We start from the raw sequence: 20,636 nt of genomic DNA on the forward strand, positions 1-20,636 counted from the left end.
AATCTGGCAGGGAGACATTCACGTACCCCTCGGTTGTAACCGGGAGCGCAGGGGCTGGCTGTGAGTTCATGGCTGGACCTTGAGCCTTTTTTTTTTTTCCCCCTCGTAGATTTTATTTATTTAAGAGAAAGAGAGAGAGGGAATGAGCAGAGGGAGAGGGAGAAGCAGGCCCCCGACGAGCAGGGAGTCTGATGCGGACTCGATCTCAGGACCCTGAGCTCATGACCTGAGCCGAAGGCAAATGCTTAACCAGATGCCCCCTGGACCTCGAAGCGTTGCAAGCCCCTGGCTCGTGGGGGAGCTTGCCTGGTGCGCAGCTCCCTGTCGCCCGGCCCAGGTGCTGATGGCGGGACGGGAAGGGGAGACACAACACTTAGAGCTCGGCTGCTTCTGGTTGAATTAGTTGTCACGACAACCTCAGGATTGTTATTGTCTGGTTATTATCCCCTGCAGTGGAAAGACGGTGAAAGACAGGAGAGGAAGCATGGGCCCCAGGCCGCTGTGTGACGAACTTCCAGACAGAGCCTGTGATTTCTGTCTTCGCTGCGTGCAGCCCCCGGCTGGGGCTTGCGGGGCTGCGGATGGGCGGGCCCTTCGGAGGGTCTGGGTGGGATGCCATGGGGAGGGGTTTGGGCTTTGTGTGGGGAGGCCCTGGGAGGTGGGGATGGTCTGCGGGCAGAGGAATGACCTGGTGGGCTGTGTTCTGGGGACAAGTCTTGAGACCGCGTGGGAGGTGCACTGGAAGGGAGGGACTGGGAGCTGAGACCCGCAGAGACGAGAGCAGACGCCGGCCTTGCGTGGGTCCAGCGGCCGTGTCCGGCCCCCGAGGCGTCTACCTGCGGCAGGGAGGTGACTTGAATAAGCTGACCCACTTGCTCTCCACCTGAGCCATCGGCCCCCGTCGTGCCCTGTCCCAAAGGATCAGTCCTCCTTCATGAGCAGGAAGCCCGGGCCCCTCCCGTGTCCTGGTTTCGGCTCGCCAGGTGGTTTATATGGGAACGCTGACATTTCACGTTCCCCCGAAGTCTTTCTTCCTATTCTCCTGCCCCCAGACAATTTGTTTCTCTGTTGTCCCCGCATTTTTCTGATCACCCAGGGCAGGGGGAGGAAAAGGCCTGATCTGGGCCGGGGAATTGTCTGTTTGACATCGGCTTCTGAGCGCCAGCCTTTTTGGTATTTATACTTCAGCGACGTTTGGTGTTCAGAAGACCTGCCCTCCTGGAGACGGGCTGCCGGCTTTGTTCCCGCTGGGCTCTCTTCCAGACGCCGGCGGCCGGTGCGCGCCCAGCCCACGAGGCTTGGGGTTGTTGCTCCAGAGGGAGCTCGTCCCCAAAAGTCCCTAATTGCAGAGCAGAGTCCTTCCTCTGAGCCCTCCCCACCCCCCGCCACGGCCGCCTCACAGTAATTGGGTCCTTGGTGACCCGCGACTGGCAGGCTAATGTAAGCCTTAATGGAGATTCTCCTTTTCCCCCCAATTAAGTGGCTGGAGGTGGAATGTTTTCAAGAGCCGTCAGTTCCCTGTTCTCCTGACTTTGGGTCTCTTACCTAATTTCTCCCGTTCGGCAACTTTTTGTCTCCGTAAACACAGAGGCGTTTGTCCCACAAATATACATATATATATTTTAAAGATTTTATTTATTTATTTGACAGAGAGAGATCACAAGTAGGCAGAGAGGCAAGCAGAGAGAGAGAGGAGGAAGCAGGCTCCCTGCTGAGCAGAGAGCCCGATGTGGGACTCGATCCCAGGACCCTGAGATCATGACCTGAGCCGAAGGCAGCGGCTTAACCCACTGAGCCACCCAGGCACCCTGTCCCACAAATATTTATTGCGTGCTTATCACGGGTCAAGTTTTGTGTCGGCTGTGAGGCTGTGGTCAAGAGCAGCACAGACCCCCTTGCGCTACTGGGTGGGCGTGGGGAGGCAGGCCCACCCCAGCTACACCGTCGGGGGGTGGGGGGGGGGTTGGAAGAAGGGATTGTGGCCGTCACAGGCAAGGGGAGCCGTAGGGAGCCAGAGGAAGAGCCCTTACTCTGTCTGGGGCCTGAGTGCAGAGAGAATGTTGTCCTGATAAATCTGGGGGACGGAGTGACGTTAGCCTGATAGAAAGGGCTTCTCTGGTGGAGGGGACAGTTGGTGCAGAGATGTGACAGACACGAGTGGCTTGGGGATGCCTCAGTAGGAAGGGGAGTGCCAAGTTGAGAGCACAGCTGGCTTGATGAGAGGTGGGGTCTCCTTATCGAGTGTTGGTAGGGGCTTGCGTTCTATCCTGGAGCCAGTGGGAGCCTGTGGTGGATTTTACCGGGGACACGGTTAGCTTTGTGTGTCAGAAGGACACCTGCCTCAGAGAGGACTCTGTTTGCAAATGAAAGAAAACTCAAAGTGGATTAAGAACAAAATGGAATTCACGGGTGCCTTTTGATGGAAAGGGCCACGGGTGGCTGCCTTCAGGTAAGGTTTGATCCAGCACACAAATGGTGTGGCTGAACTGTTCTCTCAGGTCTGTTGATCCGGTGCCTTCATTTCCAGGTTCTGTTCGGTGGTAGGATGATGGTTCAGCTTCGACCTGCATGTCCTTGTTGGGTCAAGGCCACTGGGGAAAAGTGCATTCCCAGTGCAGTCTTCTTGTAATTGTCGACTCTGAGCAGGCCAGGCCTGTTCCTGCCTTGATACCTGTGTTGTGGGGAGTGCAGCATACCCACTGGCTCCACACTGGGGCTGGGGGCAGGTCCCCATCTGGATTGTAACACCTGCGAACCATGCTGGTTCCCTCCAGGGGAGGCTGGGTTCTGGTTTGCCCAGAAGAAGGTGACAGGCTGTTGGAGAGGAGAAACAGCTGAGTCCAGGACAGTCACCTGCAGGATGGGAGAGGCCACGGTGGGGCCGATGGGAAGCCGTGTGGCCGTCCTGGGAACCGGTCCCAACCCTCTCCTCGTAGCTGCCCCAGGGGCAGGGCACAAGATGCAGAATGCGAGGAGGGTCCCGTCCAGCGTCTTGCTTCCTCCCACTGTGTTCTTTGCAAGGGTATGTGTCTTGGGGGCCTTTGCCTTCAGCCTTCTGGCTCCAGAATCAGGTTATTACGGTCGCTTTGCGTGGTCAGGGCTGTGCTGTGCAGTTCCCTCCCTCAATTTCTCTCCCTCCAGATTGCTTGCTGTGTCCCCTGACGCTGGCCATGCTGCCGGGAGGATCCTGAGCACCCCCTGCCCCCTGTGTCCCAGAGTCATTTCTGCTCTTGAACCCACTTTCCTAGGGCATGGGAAGGAGCCCTTCAGAAAAGAGGGTCTTGGGAGAAGCTGGGGTGCCTCGTGAGCTCATTCATTATTGCTGCTGAGACGGGCGGCTCCCCATTTGGCCTAAGATCAAGAACAAGTGGGCACCTTGGTGACTCAGTGGGTTAAGCCTCTGCCTTTGGCTCAGGTCATGATCCCAGGGTCCTGGGATTGAACCCTGCATCAGGCTCTCTGCTCAGCAGGGAGCCTGCTTCCCCCTCTCTCTCTGCCTACTTGTAATCTATCTCTCTCTGTCAAATTAAACAACAGCAACAACAACAACAACAACAAAAGATCGAGAACAGGGATTCGGAGCAGGACTGAAGCTCTGGGTTCTCCCCACGGGCAGGAAACCATCTGAGTGCCCCCCTCTGATCCCGCCAGAAGCGGGAAGGTGGTGTGGTTTGGGGACCTGCAGGCCTTGCGTGGGTTGGATCCAGCCCGCACGGGCTGAGCCAGCTTGGACTTGAGTGTTTCAGAGACCTCGTCTGTAGCGAAGCCTCGCGGGACAGCATGTGCCAGGCAGGCCCAGTAAATCTCCTTCCGTCCTGGGGAGGCAAGTGTCCATGGTAGGTGCCGGCCAGGTAGAAAGTTGTGGAAATGTGGCCCCTGGATTTATCTCCCAAAGGAGCACTGGAGTCACTGGCCGGTGTGATTTCAGCACGTAGGGGAGGGGTATGATGATGTCTTCTACGTTCTTACCGTTCTGGGTGTTGATGGCCAGGCTCCCCGACCGGCATCAGCGCCATGGCCTTGGGGCGGGTGGTTGGCGCTGAGTCTTAGACCCTGTTAGCCCAGGGGGTCCTAAGTGCCTCGAAGTTGGGAGCCTGGCTGAGCACTCAGGAGGCACGTGGTTAGCAGAGGCCCCTGGGTGGGTGCTGGCTGACGATGGGAGGGGACATGACCACATCCGGGTGGTGACCGAGGCGTCCACAGTGTTGTCTCAGGCCTGGTCCTGTCTCACCCTGCGGGGTTCCCTGAGGATGTGGCCCCTCGGCTCCCCTCCCGCACTTTTCCCAGGCTGACCAGGCAGCCACGCACTGCCCCATGTCTCCGAAGCCAGAGGCCGTGGAGCGATCGGTTCAGAGAGAGCACAGAGGAGCAGCAGGCAGGTGCCGAGGACCGTGAAGTCCAAGGCTCTGAGCCGTGTAGATGCCCCGGCATCCAGCAGAAGGCATTTCCCCGAGCCTGGAGGAGAAGACAGAATTGCCTGGGGGAGAGCTGTTCCTTCACCCCCAAAACTTGCTGCTTCTCTCTTGCCTGCACATGAAAGCTTGGGCCAGGAGCCATCTGGATCTTCTTCGGGGCTCTGCAGCTCTCTTTGGGCAGCCGTCCTGCAGGGAAACCCCAGGTCTGTGGGCTGGACAGGCTCGGCTCCCTCATACCTCCTTTCCCATAGGACTGGCTGTCGCGGGCTTCGGGGCTCCACGGCGGGTGAGGGACACCGACTCCTATCAGAGTGTCTCCCTCTTGTCTTGTCTTACAATAACGGAGGGACACCGTTGTGGCCCAGCCTGCCCGTCTCCTCCTTCCCTCCGCCCTGGTCCCTTCCGGAGGTGACACTGGTCTCGTCATTTTGGAGCGGAGCCTTTCCTTCTTGTCTCTATGAATGTCACTGTGTACACCTAGAAATACACAGTTCGGGGTTTCTGATTGTGTTATTTGCATAAATATCACACCGTCTTGTTTCGAAAGCTGCACAAGATGCGTTGCACTGACAGGTGTCGGCTCTCGAGGTGGGGGTCAGGAGCGCCGGCTGACCCCCTTTGGATTTGGCTTGTACTGAAATGCTCACACGTGTGTTTTAGCCTCGGAACTTATTCTGTCTCTAGAAATGGGCTGGGACCTCGTGCCCCAGCAGAGCCAAGCCCATAGATCTGGGTTCAGACTGTCATCCTCAGTGATGAATTGTCGCGTGTTAAACATGCATAAATACAGTGGGTTTGTTGCAATGGGCCAGCATCCTCGTGTCGGGGCTAGGTTCCATTCCAGATCTGCCCCTTGAAAGGTCAAGAGGCTCTTTTGTATGTTTCCCCTTGCAGGTTGCTGAAAGCTAATTTCCCTCTTGTCCCACATCTGGGGCAGGAAGGGCCACTGCTCTGCTTGGGGCCGTTGGCTCCTACAGCCCTTGACCCTGGGCCAGATGCTGCCGTCCATTGGCTAGAATCCCAAGAACCATGGACGTTGAACCTGGACATCGTAACCCCTGGGGAAGACCCGGCCTCACACTCCAAGGCTTTTGCTGCAAGCACAGTAGCTCGGGTGAGGACTCCTCCCCATCCCAAGTGGTGATCGCGGTTCGCAGTGAGCACTGGTGTCTGCGCAGGTCGGAAGGAGCAGGCCCCCTGCCCCCGGTGGTCCGGTGGGCCCTGTTCTAGCCGAGCTCTGCAGTCTTCGTGTGTGGTATGAGGGGCCTCGTTTTCAGCGGAACCACTGTGCGAGGAGCTCCGTGGCTGATGGATTTCCTTATCCTGACAAACTCTGACTTCTGCAGAGAAACGACCCTTCTGAGCGCGGACGGAAGCCCTTGCTTTTGGACAGGGCCTGGGAAAGCCTCACGGTTGGGTCCTCCTAAGCACCGGGAAGTTTCTGTCCCCACAACTGTCCTAGCCCAGCCCGTGGGGACACATGCGTCTCTACCCTCCCTTCGTTCCCCTGGCAGCTGCGAGGAACGCTCGGTTCCCTTTGTGACCGGCTGGACCTGGGAGTGGGTGTGTCTTGATGGGACTGGTGAGCTTTCCTGCCCTCTTCTGGTCCCTCTTGTAGATGTGGTTTAGGTGACCCGCTGTTCTGATCCGGTTCCCACGGCGCTGCTGAAAATTCCCCTCATCTTTCCTTCTGCATGAAAACCAGGAAACGTCAAAAACTAGGGTGTCAAAAATTCCCTCTAGGTGGCAAAACATCACAGCTGTGTTGAAATGTCAGAAGTTGGAATAGTCCCCGCTCTAGCATCTGAGGCTGCTGCTGCTCCCCCCCCCCCCCCCGCAAGCCTTTCTTGGAGTCGGCCACGAAGCCCGGCGGCAGGTGAGACCCCCATGGGCTCTCTGCACCCCATCTTTGCAGGTGGTGCCTCACGATACCCCTTCCCACCCTGGCGCCCCTCGTGGAGCGAGAGGCTGAGAAGCTTTGTGTGTTCAGACCCACGTGTCCTGACCTGTCCTGACCGTGACCTTGCTCTGGGAGCCAGGCGCCTTCAGGGCGTGTGTTCCCAGGAATGTCAAAAGGGAAAAAAAAAAAGGTGCCTAAAAGCCTGCTTTTTTTGGAAGGAGCCTGGGCGTAAGTAAGTAAATGAAACCCATACAAAGGAAAAGAGGAACAAAGAAATCAAACATGGAACCTTTGTGTTTGGCCTGCGGTGTAAGTGGTGGGTTCTTTATGAGATGCATTCAAGTGTTGACGTTTATGTGCTTGTAATTCCAGGCGGGAGTGGGGGTGTTACTCCTTTTTTTTTTTTTTTTAAGCCTTGCCCAGCCCTTGGGTGGGGTGGTGGAAAGGCAGCGGGCTTTGGAAACACGCCTGTCCACATCCATCTAGCAGATGCTCCAAGCTCACATTTATTGAGCCCTTACTGTATGCCAGCATCGATGGAGTCTTGTATCTGTCTTTGAGGGGTGCCCCCGTTTCACAGATGGGAGCTGAGGCACAGGGCAAAGAAGTAGCTTGCCCAGGCTCAGCTTGTCGGTGGTCCAGCCGGGATCTGAAACCAGTAGACCAGCTCCAGGGTTAGGAGCTGAGTTAGCACCAGCGTGGTTGGGCAGATGGTCCAGGAAAGAGAAGAAAGTGGGATGGCTGTGTGGTGTGAGCTAGGCAGAGAGGGGCCTGGCGTGGGAAGGGGGCACCCAGGAGGGCTTCCTGGAGGAGGTTGCCAATAAGCTGAGGCTTGGAGGTGTGTAGAGTCAGCTGGGCATAGGTGACTTGCATGAGGTGCAAGACCGTGTAGAAGTGGGTTCGGTGCTGACTTGGGGGCTGCATAGCAGGTGCCTTCACATGTGACAGTTACCGGCCCAGCCAGGACCCGGTGCTCCCTCACTTGTTAGGAGATACGATGAATGCATGTCATGGAAGGTGCCTGGTACGTCATAGGTCCTCAGGAAGGATTAGTGGCCCTCTGTGCTTCTTGTGGACGGGTAGGAACGTGGATTGTACATTTACTGTGACCTGAGCTTGCAAATGGGTGACCCTGGTTGGCCCACAGAATTGGAGTGATGTGCTTACATTATAAATTGGGAGATTCTACACTAAACCCACATTTGAACTTTTTTGAAATCTCTTAAGACCGGTGACTGCTGTCTGCGTGTCCCGGTCTGCCCCCTGCCCCCGACTGTGTGAGGGGTGGCCATCCCCAAAGGGCAAATTGTGTTGTCAAACACCCCCTGCCTCGTGGCTCTGTCTTCTGACCTGGGCTCCCTCCTTCCTCTCAACCTCCTGGCTCCTCCCCCAGCCCCGTGTGCCCCCCGTGTGGCCCGTGGCCACAGCACCCCTGGGAGGTAGACTTGCCATCCATTTCCTCGTGGCTGGCCATCAGGTTTTATGTTGACAAGGGCATCCCTCTCCAAACAGTGGCGCGCACTCAGGAAATTGGTGGGTCCTCAGCCTCCTGGCAGCGGGCCCAGTCCGTTTGAACGTCCACGCCCATGGAGCACACCAGACGCTGGCTCTTCCGGGCCAGGGGATCTTTCTCTGTGACTCAAGGCAGCCGGCATTTCACATCTTTGAAGTGTTGGGCTTTCTGGCAAATGGACCAGTACGTTAAAAACCAGAACATTCCAGGGATTAACGGAAAGCCACTAAACTGGCAAAGTGGGGTCCTTGGGGAGAAGCCAGGGTTCAAAAGGAGCCTCTCCTTCCTCATGTCAGACTGATCCTTGGAAGACAGTAATCCGATTTAGACAGAAGGGTCCGCAGGGATGGGGCCCGTGTTCTCTGGGGAACCCAGGCTGTGAGAAGTAGAGTCCCAAAGAACCCTCCATGGTTCAGCATCGGTGTGGCTGCACGGTGGGCTTCCAGAGTCCAGGCTGTCTGATCTGTCACTTGTATGTTTTGCAGAGTCCCAAAGTCCCTTCTCCAGATTCTTGCCATCTTTCAAGGCTTCATTCAAATGTTGCCTACTCCAGGAAGCCTTCCCTGGTTCTTCCCAGAGTGCAACAGAGCCACGCCCTCCCCTTCTTCCCTCTTTCTTCTCTTTGTCCCTTTATGGGAGCCTGTTTTCCCATCTTGGTTTCTTCCCTTCACAGAAGGTGGGCAGATGCCTGCCAGGGTTTCTGAACCAGTTGCTGAGCACTCATGGTCTCACTTAATTCTTAGAATTCCCTGAGGCAGCTACTGCTGTCACCCCCATGTTACAGATGGGGAAACTGAGGCTTGGCAAGGTGAAGGGACCCCTCTCGGCCACGTGCCCATGTGTGGTAAAGTTGGACTCACGCCCCCGGCTTTGTGGTCACCGACCTGGACTCATGACCGAGGGCCCTGTCCTTGCTTCTCTCGGAGCTTTGCACATAAGCTCCTTCGGAATGTGCAGTCTGTTGAGCCAGTGCCTGGGCGGTTCTGGGGGAGCATTTCTCGTTTATTAAGGTCAGGAAATCTCGGGTCCTGTTTAGTGTTATCTTTGATGTGCAAGGGCAGAGTGGAAGTTTCTGTTTCCATGTGACCCCATTTCTGTGCTTTGAAAACGCTATTTCCTATCTCCCGTGTCTTTGAGATCAGGCAGCAGGGCCCCCGGGAGCATTCCCGCGTGTCCGCCCCTCCACCCTCCTCCCCGTCACTCCGGCCCACAGCCTGTGTCCTGGGCAGCAGACGACCCTTGTGGCATCTTTCTGAGCCGAGTTCGGGCTCGTTGTCGTGGCTCAACGGGTGTCGAGTTCACCCGCTGCCTTTCCCTCTTTCCCAGGCCGTGAACGTGACCACACTCCTGACCGCCTAGACCTGAAGGGACCCCCCTGGCCTGTCTGTCCTTCTGTGATGTCGGCCCAGGAAGTGGGGCTTAGGCCTTTGGGGTCTCCGCATACACCCCGCTCACCGGGCCAGGGATGTGCTCCCCGTGTGTCCGCGGCTTCCGTGCAAGGTCCCCTTTCCCGCTTTCTTTTTTCTGCCTTCAGAAAAGCTTTTTGCGGCCTAAGTTGCTGCTCATAATGCATCAGCTCGTGGACGTGATGGCTGAGATGCAGCCGCTGGCCTGGGAGCTGGCCGGGGCCCCCCTGTGGGCATCTGCAGAGTGTGGCCGGGGGAGCCCTGTGGGGCACGTCTTAAAACCCTGCTTGTGCCTCAGCACGCGGGAAGGTGCTGAACGTTCATGTGTATCTCACACAGAGTTAAGCTAAGGGTGTGGGGACAAGAAGATGGCTGTGCGTGTGGCCTGCTCCTGGGACCTGCTCCTGGGACACGCCCCGGGGGTGTGCATGTGCTGGGTGACCGCGGGGACAGCTTCCAGCTTGCAGGCTAGGATGCTGTTGGCAGAGGGTCTGCTTTTTCTTTTGTTTGTTGTTGTTGTTGTGGTAAAATATACATAACATAAATTGTATCATTTTAACCCCTCGTGGGTGGGTGTTTCCGTGGCATGAAGTCCACTCAGGGGGTGGCGTGACCGCCCCCTCGTCTCCTGAAGCTCTTTGTCATCCTGCGCTGAAACTCTGTCCGCGTGAACATGAGCCCCCGCCTCCCCCCTCCCCACCCCCTGCCGTTTGACTGGATGTCTGAGGCTCTAGGACTCTGGGTCCCTCACTGTGTCCCACCTTGACCGTTCCACACGGCGTGCTGCCCGCGAGGTCACCCGCGTGGCAGCAGGTGTCCAGACGGCCTTCCCTTCTGCAGCGAGCCGCGTTCTGTCCTGCGGGCGGGTTGCATCTTACGCGGTCACGCACCCGTCAGGGGGCTCCCGGGGGTGATGCCACCTCTTGTGAGTCGTGCTGCTCGGGGACGTAGGGATACCAGAGTTCACTCGGTAGAAAGCCTCGTCTCCGGGCCTTCCCTGGTGCGACATGCGGGGCAGAGGGGCCGGCTGTCTGCAGATCCCCTGGGTTCCTGGCTCTGGCCTGGAGACCTCACGTTCACCATTTCGTCCTCCTGGGGGCCCTGAGGGGTGACTTGGGCTTCCTTGGGGTTGCGCCGCTAGCAGAGTCGAGGGGAACTGTGCCGCTGCCTGCGTCAAAGCCATCAGGCCCGTCCCCTTGGTTACTCTTCCGATGCCCGGGATCAGCTGTGTGATCGGTTCACGGTGACTGCGGTACTGGAAGAGGAAAGAGGTTTTCATGGGAGAGAATGGTTCATGGTAGAGAAGGCCTGGGCACCCGGGTGACCCGGGACCACCGATGGGGCAGCCACTCCGTGGCGTGGGGTTGGGGACTGTGGCCCAGAGCTCTCAACCAGGACTGTCAAAAGCAGCAGGTGCCACAGCAAAGGGGAACAGGGTGAGGGTCCCGGTGGTGCCCCCTGACGGATGTGACTCGAGGCGTTTTTCTGCGGGGCGATGGTCCTTCCTGCTCCTGGCATCTGTGCTGTGCCTCTGAGCCCTGTGATTGTCGAGTGCTGCCCTCACCCAACACACTCGCACACACACACACACAGGCTGGTGCTGTCCACACCACAGGTCACGGCCTCCGGGTCAAGGTTTGTGAGATTCTGTTGCAGGCTCTGGTGTCCCAGACTGGCCATGACCTGCTCTTGGGCATCTGCTCCTTTGAACCTGACCGTCAACAATAGCAGCACTTTAAATTCGGGGCTTGCCTGTGTCCGTGTTAGGTACAGCGTCCGCCCCCAGGTCCCCTGGCTGAGGACACAGCTCTCCAGGGAGCGCGGTGGGGGCTGCCGTTTCAGGCCCTGTCGCTGGGATTCCAGCTTTGTCCATGTCAGCAGCCTTGGGCGGACCTGGAAGCATCCAGAAGCTTCTGTGTGTTAGCCCTGAATTCCAAAGGGCCGTGTAAACCGACCGGCCGGGCTTGGCGGGCACCGGGAGATGCTTGGCGCCGGAGGGAGGAACTGCAGAACGTGGTCTGGGTTCGGAGCCTTCGTGCGCGGACTCTTTCTGGGCGACGGGCCATTTGGGAACGCTTGTTAAATGCTTACAGAGCAGGAGTCGATCGTGGGGGTTTCTGCTGCCGCCCCGCGAGGCCCCGCTGCTCCGTTGACACTGACCCTTCTTTTCCTTTCTCCACAGTGAGGGACCTGCAGGAAGAGGGCCGGCGTGCCGTCGACGCGCCCATGTCCCCCGCCTCGGCGGACGTCCACCCCGAAGACACGCTGTTAGGTACTGTGCGCTCCGCCAGGCTCCTGCCGTGACGCCGCTGAGCTCCCGCGGCTGGTGAGGCCGAGGAGGAGCTGCAGGGCGACGGCCTGGTGACCACACATCGCGCCAGGCGGCCTCCGAGAGTCAGGGCTCTTAGCTCAAGGTCTTGTTTAGAAAAGTAGGTGGGAAGGAAAACCCCGGCTTCCTTTGTAAGTTTCTGCCTGTCTGATTTCCCACGTCCATTGTGTTAGTCGTTCCGTCGGATGAGTCCGACAGATCCGGGGTTCAGCCCCGTTGAAACTATGGTCTGTTACAAGCACGGTTCCCGAGGTGGGGGCGGGCCAGCCTTGGGCAGGAGGCTGGGGGGCTGGGGGGGCGTGGCCTGTCTTTTCTTGTGGGAGGGACTGGGTGGGGCAGGGTAGGCCGGTGTGGACTGGCTGGTTGGGTTAATCTCCGAGGGCTCTGGGAGCTCTGCTGGGCAGGGGGTAGGGGAGGGGGGAATTAGGGCAGGGGCCTGTGGTCTGGGAGCCTGAGAGCCCCTGGAACACATGGCTGCTGGGGGTGGGCTCTGGGTTGGTTGGCCTGCACATCAAGGGCAGTGACAGTGGAATTGTTGGCTGTCTTGGGAACTGGCCAACCCTGGGAGGGACAGTGTCTCCAGGTCCCCAGGCCCCGAGGTGTCAAAGAATTAAAAAATATAGGAAATAAGAAATATAGTTAATACATCCTAATCTTGGCACAAGCCAAAGCTGTCCCGAGGCCGTGGGCTTGCTGGGTGGGGCCCGGCTCCTTGGGACCACATCACAGCCAGCGCTGATGAAGTGACAGCACGGACACATTTCCTTAAAGCGTGTTTTGGGATCTGGTCGGTCTGAAAGGCGGTTGTGGAACATTCTGCTTATTTCCAAACCTTGGTTCAAAGGGAAGCCCCGGTTGGTCCCCGCTTTGTGGTTTCCGTGACCAGGCCAGGCCAGCAAGAGCTTGTGGAGAAATGCAGACGCAGGTTCAGCTTTGGCAGACCTGAAGCCAAGTGCTGGGCGAGCTCCCTGAGATTCTGCTGGGGTCTGCTGTGGCTACAGTCTCTTCTTGGAAGAGGATGACTCTTCACTGTTACTGCTGCTGAGTCTGGCTGAAATGCATGCTCCTGGTGACCCTCTCTCCGGGGAAACTGGGGACTCGCTTGTGGGTCTGGGAATTAGCCAGACACAGACCAGGAGGCTTCACCTCGGCCCTCTGGATATCCAGCACTGGGTAATTCTTTACTGTTGGAAGCTGTCCTGTGTCTTGTGGGGTTTGAGCATCCCCGACTTCTGCCCACGAGATGCCACCAGCTGGGACAACCAAAAATGTCTCCAGACGTGGCTACATGTCACCTGAGGTAGGGGAAGGACGCAGTGGCTCCTGTGGAGAACCCTGGTTTAGACTAACAGGAGGCCTAAAAGGGCTGATCCTAGACACATGGCAGGCTCTCATTTTGTTGATGATGCCTTGAACTTGCCTTTCCCTGGGCCCTAACCCTCCCGTTTTACCATCTTTATAAACAACTGCTCTCGGGCAGAGGGAGCTGGTGTTGTTCAGTCTGTTCCATAAGGTTCTGCTTATCCCTGGAGTCTGTGTGACCTTGAGAAGGACTGACCTGGTCAGCGCCTGGAACTGAGATCTGAAAGGTGCAGGGGACGTGGAGTGGAGGAAAAGGGTATCAGACAGGGAGCAACATGTGCCAAGGCCCTGTGGCAGGCAGTGGTGAGGTTTGCCGAGGAGCAAGGGAAGGCTGGAAGGGCCAGAGAGTGGAGAGTGCCCGGGACAGCTGGGGACGCGAGGCTGCGGGGGGGGGGGGGTGCTGGAGGCCACGTGGAAGGTGCTGGCCTTGGTCCCAGGAGCACTGGGAGGCTGCTGAGGGCCTTAGCAGGGACATCACAAGGGCCCCCATATGGGGTTACCCTCTCAAGCGTCAGATCTGCATGACTCCAAACAGTTCTCCACTTTGTCAGGTTTTAAAATTTGCTGTTGTGAAGCCGGTCTTCTCAAAGCCATTCTGTTTCCGAGCTCCGTGAGAGCCTGCCTGGGCCCCAGGAGCCTGGTCCTCGCCACCCGTGTGTCCTGCGGGCCCATCCCATGCTCGGGTCCGAGGCCTCCCTCTCCCCATCCCCTGCGTGCCGTGCGCGGTGCCTCGCACACCCTCCCCTATGCAGGCACCAGCCTGTTTTCCGGATGGTGTCGGACCAGTGGGGGGGGGGGCTGTCCCACACTCTTCCTCTCTACCACGCCAGCCCCGCTGGAGCAGCTCGCTGGGCCCTACTCCACTGTCCGTGGATCGAGGCCTGAACCTGGAGGGAAAACAGAACAGGGACGGACACATTTTACTGTGAACCGTCACCCAATCCCTCCTTTTTTGCTGTTTTTTTCTGATTTTCTGGTGCGTGCTATTTTACGTCGCGGGGAGCTGTCTCGGTGCGCGTATTTACTAACAGCGGCCGCGGGAGCTTGGACCACGGACTGATGCAGCCCCTGTGCGCGCCGTCCTTGGACCCAGAGAAGCCTGGCTTCTCTGCGCTCTGTCCCCCTCCCCCGCGTCGGGCGGGGGGGAGAGTCGGCCGTGCCCCCGGCCCCGCCGCGCCGGCCTGTGCTAACCGGCCTCTCTTCCCCGGCAGAGGAGAACGAAGAGCGGATGATGATCGACCCCACCTCCAAGGAGGACCCCAAGTTCAAGGAGCTGGTCAAGGTAAGAGGTGCCTCGGTCAGCGCCTTCCTGCTGGGCTGTGATGAGGCGTCAGGGAATCCGCGACGGGAGGGCTCGGGGGCCCCCGTGGTTATTCGGTGGGACGACGGCAGCTTCTGTCTCCTGAGCCTGGTTTCTGAGCCCCGGCTCCGCGGTGAGGCTTGACTGGTGGCGTCCGTGCGTGTCTGAGTGCCGATGGCGGTTCTCATGGTTCCGATCTAAACCACGGTCGGGCTTCAGAGTTCATCCCCGCGATGGAGGAGCGAAGGCTCGGGTGTGACTGCATCCTCGCCCAGTGGGACCCAGCTCCGCGCCGGAGCTGCCCGCGGTGGGAAAGCGGTCACTTCTGCAGCCCAAGGCGGACGCAGGAGACCCCCGGGCTCTGTGACGCTGTCTGTCACAGTCCGTGCCACTGACACTGGCCAGTAGAAGTGCTTTTCAGAATGTTTCTCCACCTGAGCCGGTGCTGCTGGACGTGAGGCGGCGTGGAACCGTGTTCTCACGGGGGCTGATGGCTGGAACGGGAAAGCCTTTGCCAAATTGTCTCCTGGTAAAAACTGACCTCGTAAAGGCCCGTGTTAGGGCCCAGCCAAAAATGCTGGGGCTCCCTGGCTTTGCTCAGTCCGCCAGTCACATTCTAATGTCTTCCCGAAACATCCTCACAGACCCAGCCAGAGGGAACGTTGACTCCAGCGTCCAGGCCTTCCGTGGCCCAGTTGGGCAGACAGTTGGGATTGACGGCCACACACGCCTTTCGGCTTTCTCCTTCTTCAGTGTTGGAGCAAAGCTGGAGGCATCACTTCCCTGAAACACCCCAGGGGAGCTGGTGCCGTCCTCATGTTCACATGAGGACAGAGGGGAGAGCCCTCCTCCCGCCAGGTTATACCTGTTAGAGGCGTGTGCGGGCTGAATGGGTCTGGTCATCTGGGACCTTGTTCGTTCAGCCAGGGTCGAACACTGGGCACCGGGCTGGGCCCTGGGCGTGCTGAGATGAGCGGATCGTCTTCTTCCTGTGTGGGGTCTGCTTCGTGCTCCTGTCGGATTCACCTGACCCGACTGGGCTCTGTTGTGCCGCCGTGATGACTTCTTTTTTTTTTTTTTTTAAGATTTTATTTTATTTATTTGACAGAGAGGCAGGCAGAGAGAGGGGAGGAAGCAGGCTCCCCACTGAGCAGAGCGCACGATGTGGGGCTCGATACCAGGACCCTAAGATCATGACCTGAGCCAAAGGCAGAAGCTTAATCCACTGCGCCACCCAGGCGCCCCTACCGCTGTGACTTCTAAGCCCACAGGGTGTTTTGGGCGCTGTGGGGTAAGGGCTGGTCAGCTGCTTGTCCTTCAGCAGCCTGCGCAGAGGGGACCGCAGCATCTCTGCACCCGGGGCCTGCCCCGGGGGACCTGTGTGGGCTGTGGCTCCCCAGCTCTTCTGGATTCTGGATTTGGCTGAAGGGCCATGCTGCAAGGGATGGGGTGTGCCGATTAGGGGGGCTGCAGCATGGGCAGGCCTGTACCGCATCAGACACAGTCAGCTGGAGGACCAGAAGGCACTGGAGACGGGGAGCCTCTCCCTTGCTTCCCTGCTGGGTGGCTGGGAGGGCCACGGCACCACCCGCGGGACGCTGCATGGCTGAGCACAGATGGGTTTTCTTCCCAAGATGTGGTCGGCCCAGGGTGGCCTGCCTCCCCTCCCTTCCCGCTCACTCTTGTTAGCTTGGGCTTGTCCCCCACCCCAGCAAGGGAGCAGGGGTGGTGGGCTGAGTCATGGCCCCCCAGGGTGTCCACGTGACTCTTAATACCTCCTGTGGCAGAAGGGACTCTGGGGACATAATGTAGGAGTCTTGGTTTGAGAGATGACCCTGGGCCACTCCTCTTTGGGAGGCTGTCCCGCCAGCCTACAGTCCCTGTGCCAGGAGATGGACAGTTTCTGGAAGGTTCTGCCTGCTTCCAGACTGCAGGCAGCATCTCGAGGTAGGTTGGCGGCCTATTTTTCACTTTATCACACCTTTTCCAAGTGAGTGTGAACACGTCAAGCACGACGGTGGTGGCAGGTTGGCCGGCTGGGGATTGTTAGTCGCTGTGCTGGTGGGATGGAGGGTGTGCGGGAGGTACTAGTTCTCACCGACTAGAGTGGGTGGGCGTTGGCTCCTAGGATGCCGGGGCTGGGCTTGGGCTGCCCCTGGTTCCCTCGTGTTTGCCTTGTGCGTGGGTTACTGGCTAGGGGGCCCCGGGCGTGCCCCTGAATCAGCGTCTGCTGCCGACAGCACCAGCTTCTCCTTGCGGGGGGCATAGCCACTCCCCAGGTCACAGTGACCTGTGCCCTGGGGTGGGGGAGCCCAGCCCGCGTCACTTTCTGCCTCCCCTTTCGGCTCATCGTGGAGCCTGTGCCCACCCAGGTGTGAGGTGCCAGAGGCCGGCCCCCAAGCCCTACCCTCACTTCTGACATGAGTTACAAATTTGGGTCCCCAAATCGGCCTGTGGGTTTGACACCAGACAGACTCGCAAAAGGCACCGAATGCTGCGGCACTCGCTGTTAGGGTTCATCCCAGTGAAAGGACACAGGTGAAAATCAGCTGGGGGAGGGGGAACCCAGGGCAGGCCCAGGAGGGCACTCAATGTGGCATTTCCAAATGTCTTCTGGTGGCATCGTGGACGGCGTCACTTACCGACAGTGATATGACAGCGTTCCCTGAGCATCGCTGGCCAGGGAAGGTCCCCGAGCCTCATGTCCGGAGTGTTTTGCTGGGCTGCCACCCGGTAGGCATGACTGACTGCCCTGGGGACCAGCCTGTCTCCTGCCCTCCCCTGTGACGAGCAGAGCGTGACCCAGAGCCCCAGCCTAAGCCAGGTTAGTCCTTTTTGGCCAGCTCCAGGCTGTCATGCAACCGCTCCAGCAGGACGCTCCGGGGGCCCTGAGGCACAGGCCAGCCTGTACTCCGGGCAAGGTTAGGGTCTGCACCTGGCCCGTGCTCTTGTGGCCGCCAGCATGGAGAATGCTGTTCCACCTGTCCCTCTTCTCCTGATATCCCCTCTGGAGACATCCCACCTCGGTGCCCTGACTGGTTTTCTCTCCCTGACTTCCCAGGCCTGGGTGTTAGATTTCGCTCCCAGCTGACTCCGCAGGGTCCCGCACAGGTCCCAGCCGCAGGAAGAGGAGTGAGTGCGTCAGAATGGCTGGGGGACAGAGCAGGTCTTTTTGGCTCACCCCAGACCTGCAGAGTTGGAATCTTGGGAAAGGGGCTCTGGGAGCCGGGGCAAGGTTTGGGGCCCTTGTGAATTCGGTGCTGACACAGGGGATCCCAGGAAACCCCCCCCGCCTTGAGAAAGGGGACTGTGAATGGCCAGTCTTGGTGGTTCCAGCAAAACACCTCCATGCACGTGACCTGCATGGTTCTGACTGCTTTTCAGACCCGCTCTCTGCACCGTGGACTCTGCTTGTCCACGCTGCTGCTGGTTCTTTGTAGGGATTCTGCTCCCAAAGGGTGTTTTCAGTGGGAGCGTGGGCCACACACCGGCTGAGCTGGTCACGGGTGAGATCAGTTAACACTGGCCACGTCCCAGTCTTGGCACGCGAGGGGGCCATCTCTGAAGCAGCGCGGTCAGCGCCCTTGTTTTCTTGCTCTGTTCCCGGTCATCTGCTCTTTCCCCCTCTTGTCTCAGCCCCCCGTCCTGTCTCCCTCTGTAGACTTCGCCCCGTGACCCCGCTGCCGCAGGACTGTCACCGTTTACAATATTGCCAGCTGCCCTCTGCTTCCCAGGAAAAAAGCACCTTGGCTCAGGCCACACCAGGCATTATGAATGAGACCGTTCATTCAGAAATTCTCTCCAAGGATCTGTTGTGCCTCCCGTGGCGTTAAGGGGTGAAGGGGTGAGGTGTGCTTAGAATCTGGCTTCCTTGATTCAAATCCGGGCCCTGACGGAAGTGGGAAAAGCACGAGCGCCATGGCAGGTGCGGAGCTCGGAGCTCGAGTGTGGCCGGGGTACCGTGGGCAGAGGGGCAGAGGCAGGTCTGATGTGGGGACTGGGCCGTGGGTGTGAGCGTCCTGCGGGTTCTAGAGCCTAGAAGACCTTCTGCAGCACCCTCCCCACTGGCGTTGTGGGCCACGGGCCTTTTCTCTAGCATCCTCCAGAAGCTTCCTGGACCACCCAAGTCAGAGCAGCTCGTGCAGCTCCGGGTGGGTTGCAGTGTATGGATGAGAAAGTTGATGGTTTTAATGATCCTCAAAAGACGGCGTGGCAGGCCTCCTGTCTTCCAGAACCAAAGCCAGAGGAAGAAGGCCGGCGCGCTCAGAAGCACGCTGGGCCCAGGTGAGCGGACCATGTCGTTAACCCGGGTGCACCGTCCTCCCTGTGAGCAGATTTCACATCTCATTTCCCAGTTTATTGGACGAGACTCTTCCTGGCTGTGCAGTTGATTTCTTCCTTCCTGTGTCCCCGTGAAGGGAATCAGTTGCAGAAAAAATGATGCCCTGGGCGGAGGGCGGTGTGTTGGAGCCGAGCCGCGTGGAGATGCCCCGGCGCAGCGTCCCCGCGTTGGCACCCGGCTGGGGCCGGTCCCCCTCCTGCTGCGCCCCGGCTCGCGTCCGTGGAGGAAGCAGCCGGCGAGCCTGTTTGGAAGTGATGAAAACGTAACTGTCATAGCTTTGGGGGAGACAGGCCGCAGATCCTGATTATCCTTCGGGGGAATGAGAGGACAAGTAATTTTTTTATTCTGCTTAAGGCAAGCCTGTGAAAAACACGAGCCGAGGGCATCGTCAATGTAGGTCCTAGACGTTTGCCGGCAGGATTTGGGCTTTGCAAATGAGTACGTCCAGGAAATAATGATTGGTACTATCTTGAAAAAGCCTTGCGAGAAACGGGATTAAGACGGGCGAGCGGGTGAGGAGGATGGCGGTGCTTCGGGGTGTCTGGTGACGAGATTGCCTCTCCCCCAGGGGTGGCAGTGGAATTGGGTGCCCCGTCCCTTTTGCTTCCCAGAGCTGACTCCTGTGGCCTGTTGTGGGGAATGGGATCTGCATCCCTTTGAGTCCTGTTCTGGGGTCGATCAGGTCAGCGACCGGATGGGGTTTTTTTAAGATTCCTTGTCTTCGTAGCAGAAGCGGTGTCTCTTGTGTATTTGCCAGCGGGACTGAGCTCCGGGCGAGGCAGCCTCTGGCGCCGGGTGTCTGTGTGCCCAAGAGACCAGCCCGGGTCTGTGAGCAATGTTGTAGGTGGCTTGAACACCTTCTGTGCGTCTGTGTGTCCCAAGCATAGCCACTGGAGATATGTCACTGAGCAAAATGGAGGCCGACAGGCCAGCTGAGGAGACAGATTTGGGGAATGAATGTTTGGCCCGAAGGCCAGGAGTGCTTTGAAGGAGCCCCAAACAAGAAGCAGGGTGGCTTTCTCTCCCCCTGTTCTAGGCGCCATGGTCAGGGAGGTGGCATTTGAACAGAGAGCTGCTGTTGATACGTAGGGCAAGAATATCACTGCGAAGGCAAGAGCAAGTGCAAAGGTCCTGTGGTATGCATGTACCCAGCGTGTATAAGGATGAGTGAGGAGGGCAGTGTGGCAGGAGGACAGTGGTCAGAGATCAGATCAGAGAGGTGGCTGGGTGTTGACTCCCCACAGGGTGGGGACCAGCTCTTTCTAGTAGCCGAGGTAGGACGAGATGGGCCTGGCTCCTCAGTCCTCCTATGTGTATATTCCCTTCCCGCACATGCGCTTCCCAGCAAGCCGCTGTGATGCCTCAACAGCTCCACGTGGGGCAGAGACGAGGTCATGTTTGTATCTCCCACGCTGAGGGCCATGTCTGGCCTGTACTGGGTGCTGCTGGTTATACGGAGTGATCAGAAAGGAGTTTTGGACATGCCGAGAGCTCCAGGGACGGTTGCACTAACACCTGTGTAGATCATGGTACCCGTCTAGAGCTGGGCCGCCTCATGAGTCCTCAGACGGCCCTGCAGGAGCAGGTGGGAACACCTACCTTCCAGAGATGAATCAAATAACCGCTTTACTGAGCTGGTATCCGCAGGGGGACTGTCTCCTCCCCGAGTCATGCAACTGTTGCCTCAATCAATTTAAGAAGGTTTTCATCACTCCTGAAAGAAACCCCACCCCCATCAACAGTTGGTCTCTATTCCTTCCCACTCCCTGTGCCGGCAGCTGCTCCATCTCCGTGGAATTATCCTGTCTCCCTAGACTTGCCGATTCTGAATGATTCCTATAAGGAGAACCATACGGTATGTGGACTTTGGTGACTGGCTAATTTCACGTTTGTAAGTTTCATCCATGTTGTAACAGATGTCAGACCTTTATTCCTTTTTATGGCCGAGTAATATTCCCCTGCGTGGCTTGACCACACTGTGTTTACCTCTTCATCTGTTGATGGACTTTGGGTTGCTTCTGCCTTTTGGCTGTTTTGAGCAGTGGATATTTTGAACATCCGGGTACGAG

At 58.2% G+C, this 20,636-nt stretch overlaps 1 protein-coding gene across 3 annotated transcripts in view; it reads left to right on the top strand.

Moving 5' to 3' along the window:
- Positions 1-20,636, top strand: part of PARVB (parvin beta) — a 93,022-nt gene that overhangs the window by 31,940 nt on the left and 40,446 nt on the right. For all 3 annotated transcript variants that reach the window (XM_059187215.1, XM_059187214.1, XM_059187213.1), the window contains exons 2-3: positions 11,417-11,506; positions 14,137-14,207. In XM_059187215.1, the coding sequence (XP_059043198.1) occupies positions 11,417-11,506; positions 14,137-14,207 (161 nt within the window). The remainder of the gene's footprint in view (positions 1-11,416; positions 11,507-14,136; positions 14,208-20,636) is intronic.

Source organism: Mustela lutreola, chromosome 8 (genome assembly GCF_030435805.1).
Source record: "Mustela lutreola isolate mMusLut2 chromosome 8, mMusLut2.pri, whole genome shotgun sequence".
NCBI classification, from domain to species: Eukaryota; Metazoa; Chordata; class Mammalia; order Carnivora; family Mustelidae; genus Mustela; species Mustela lutreola.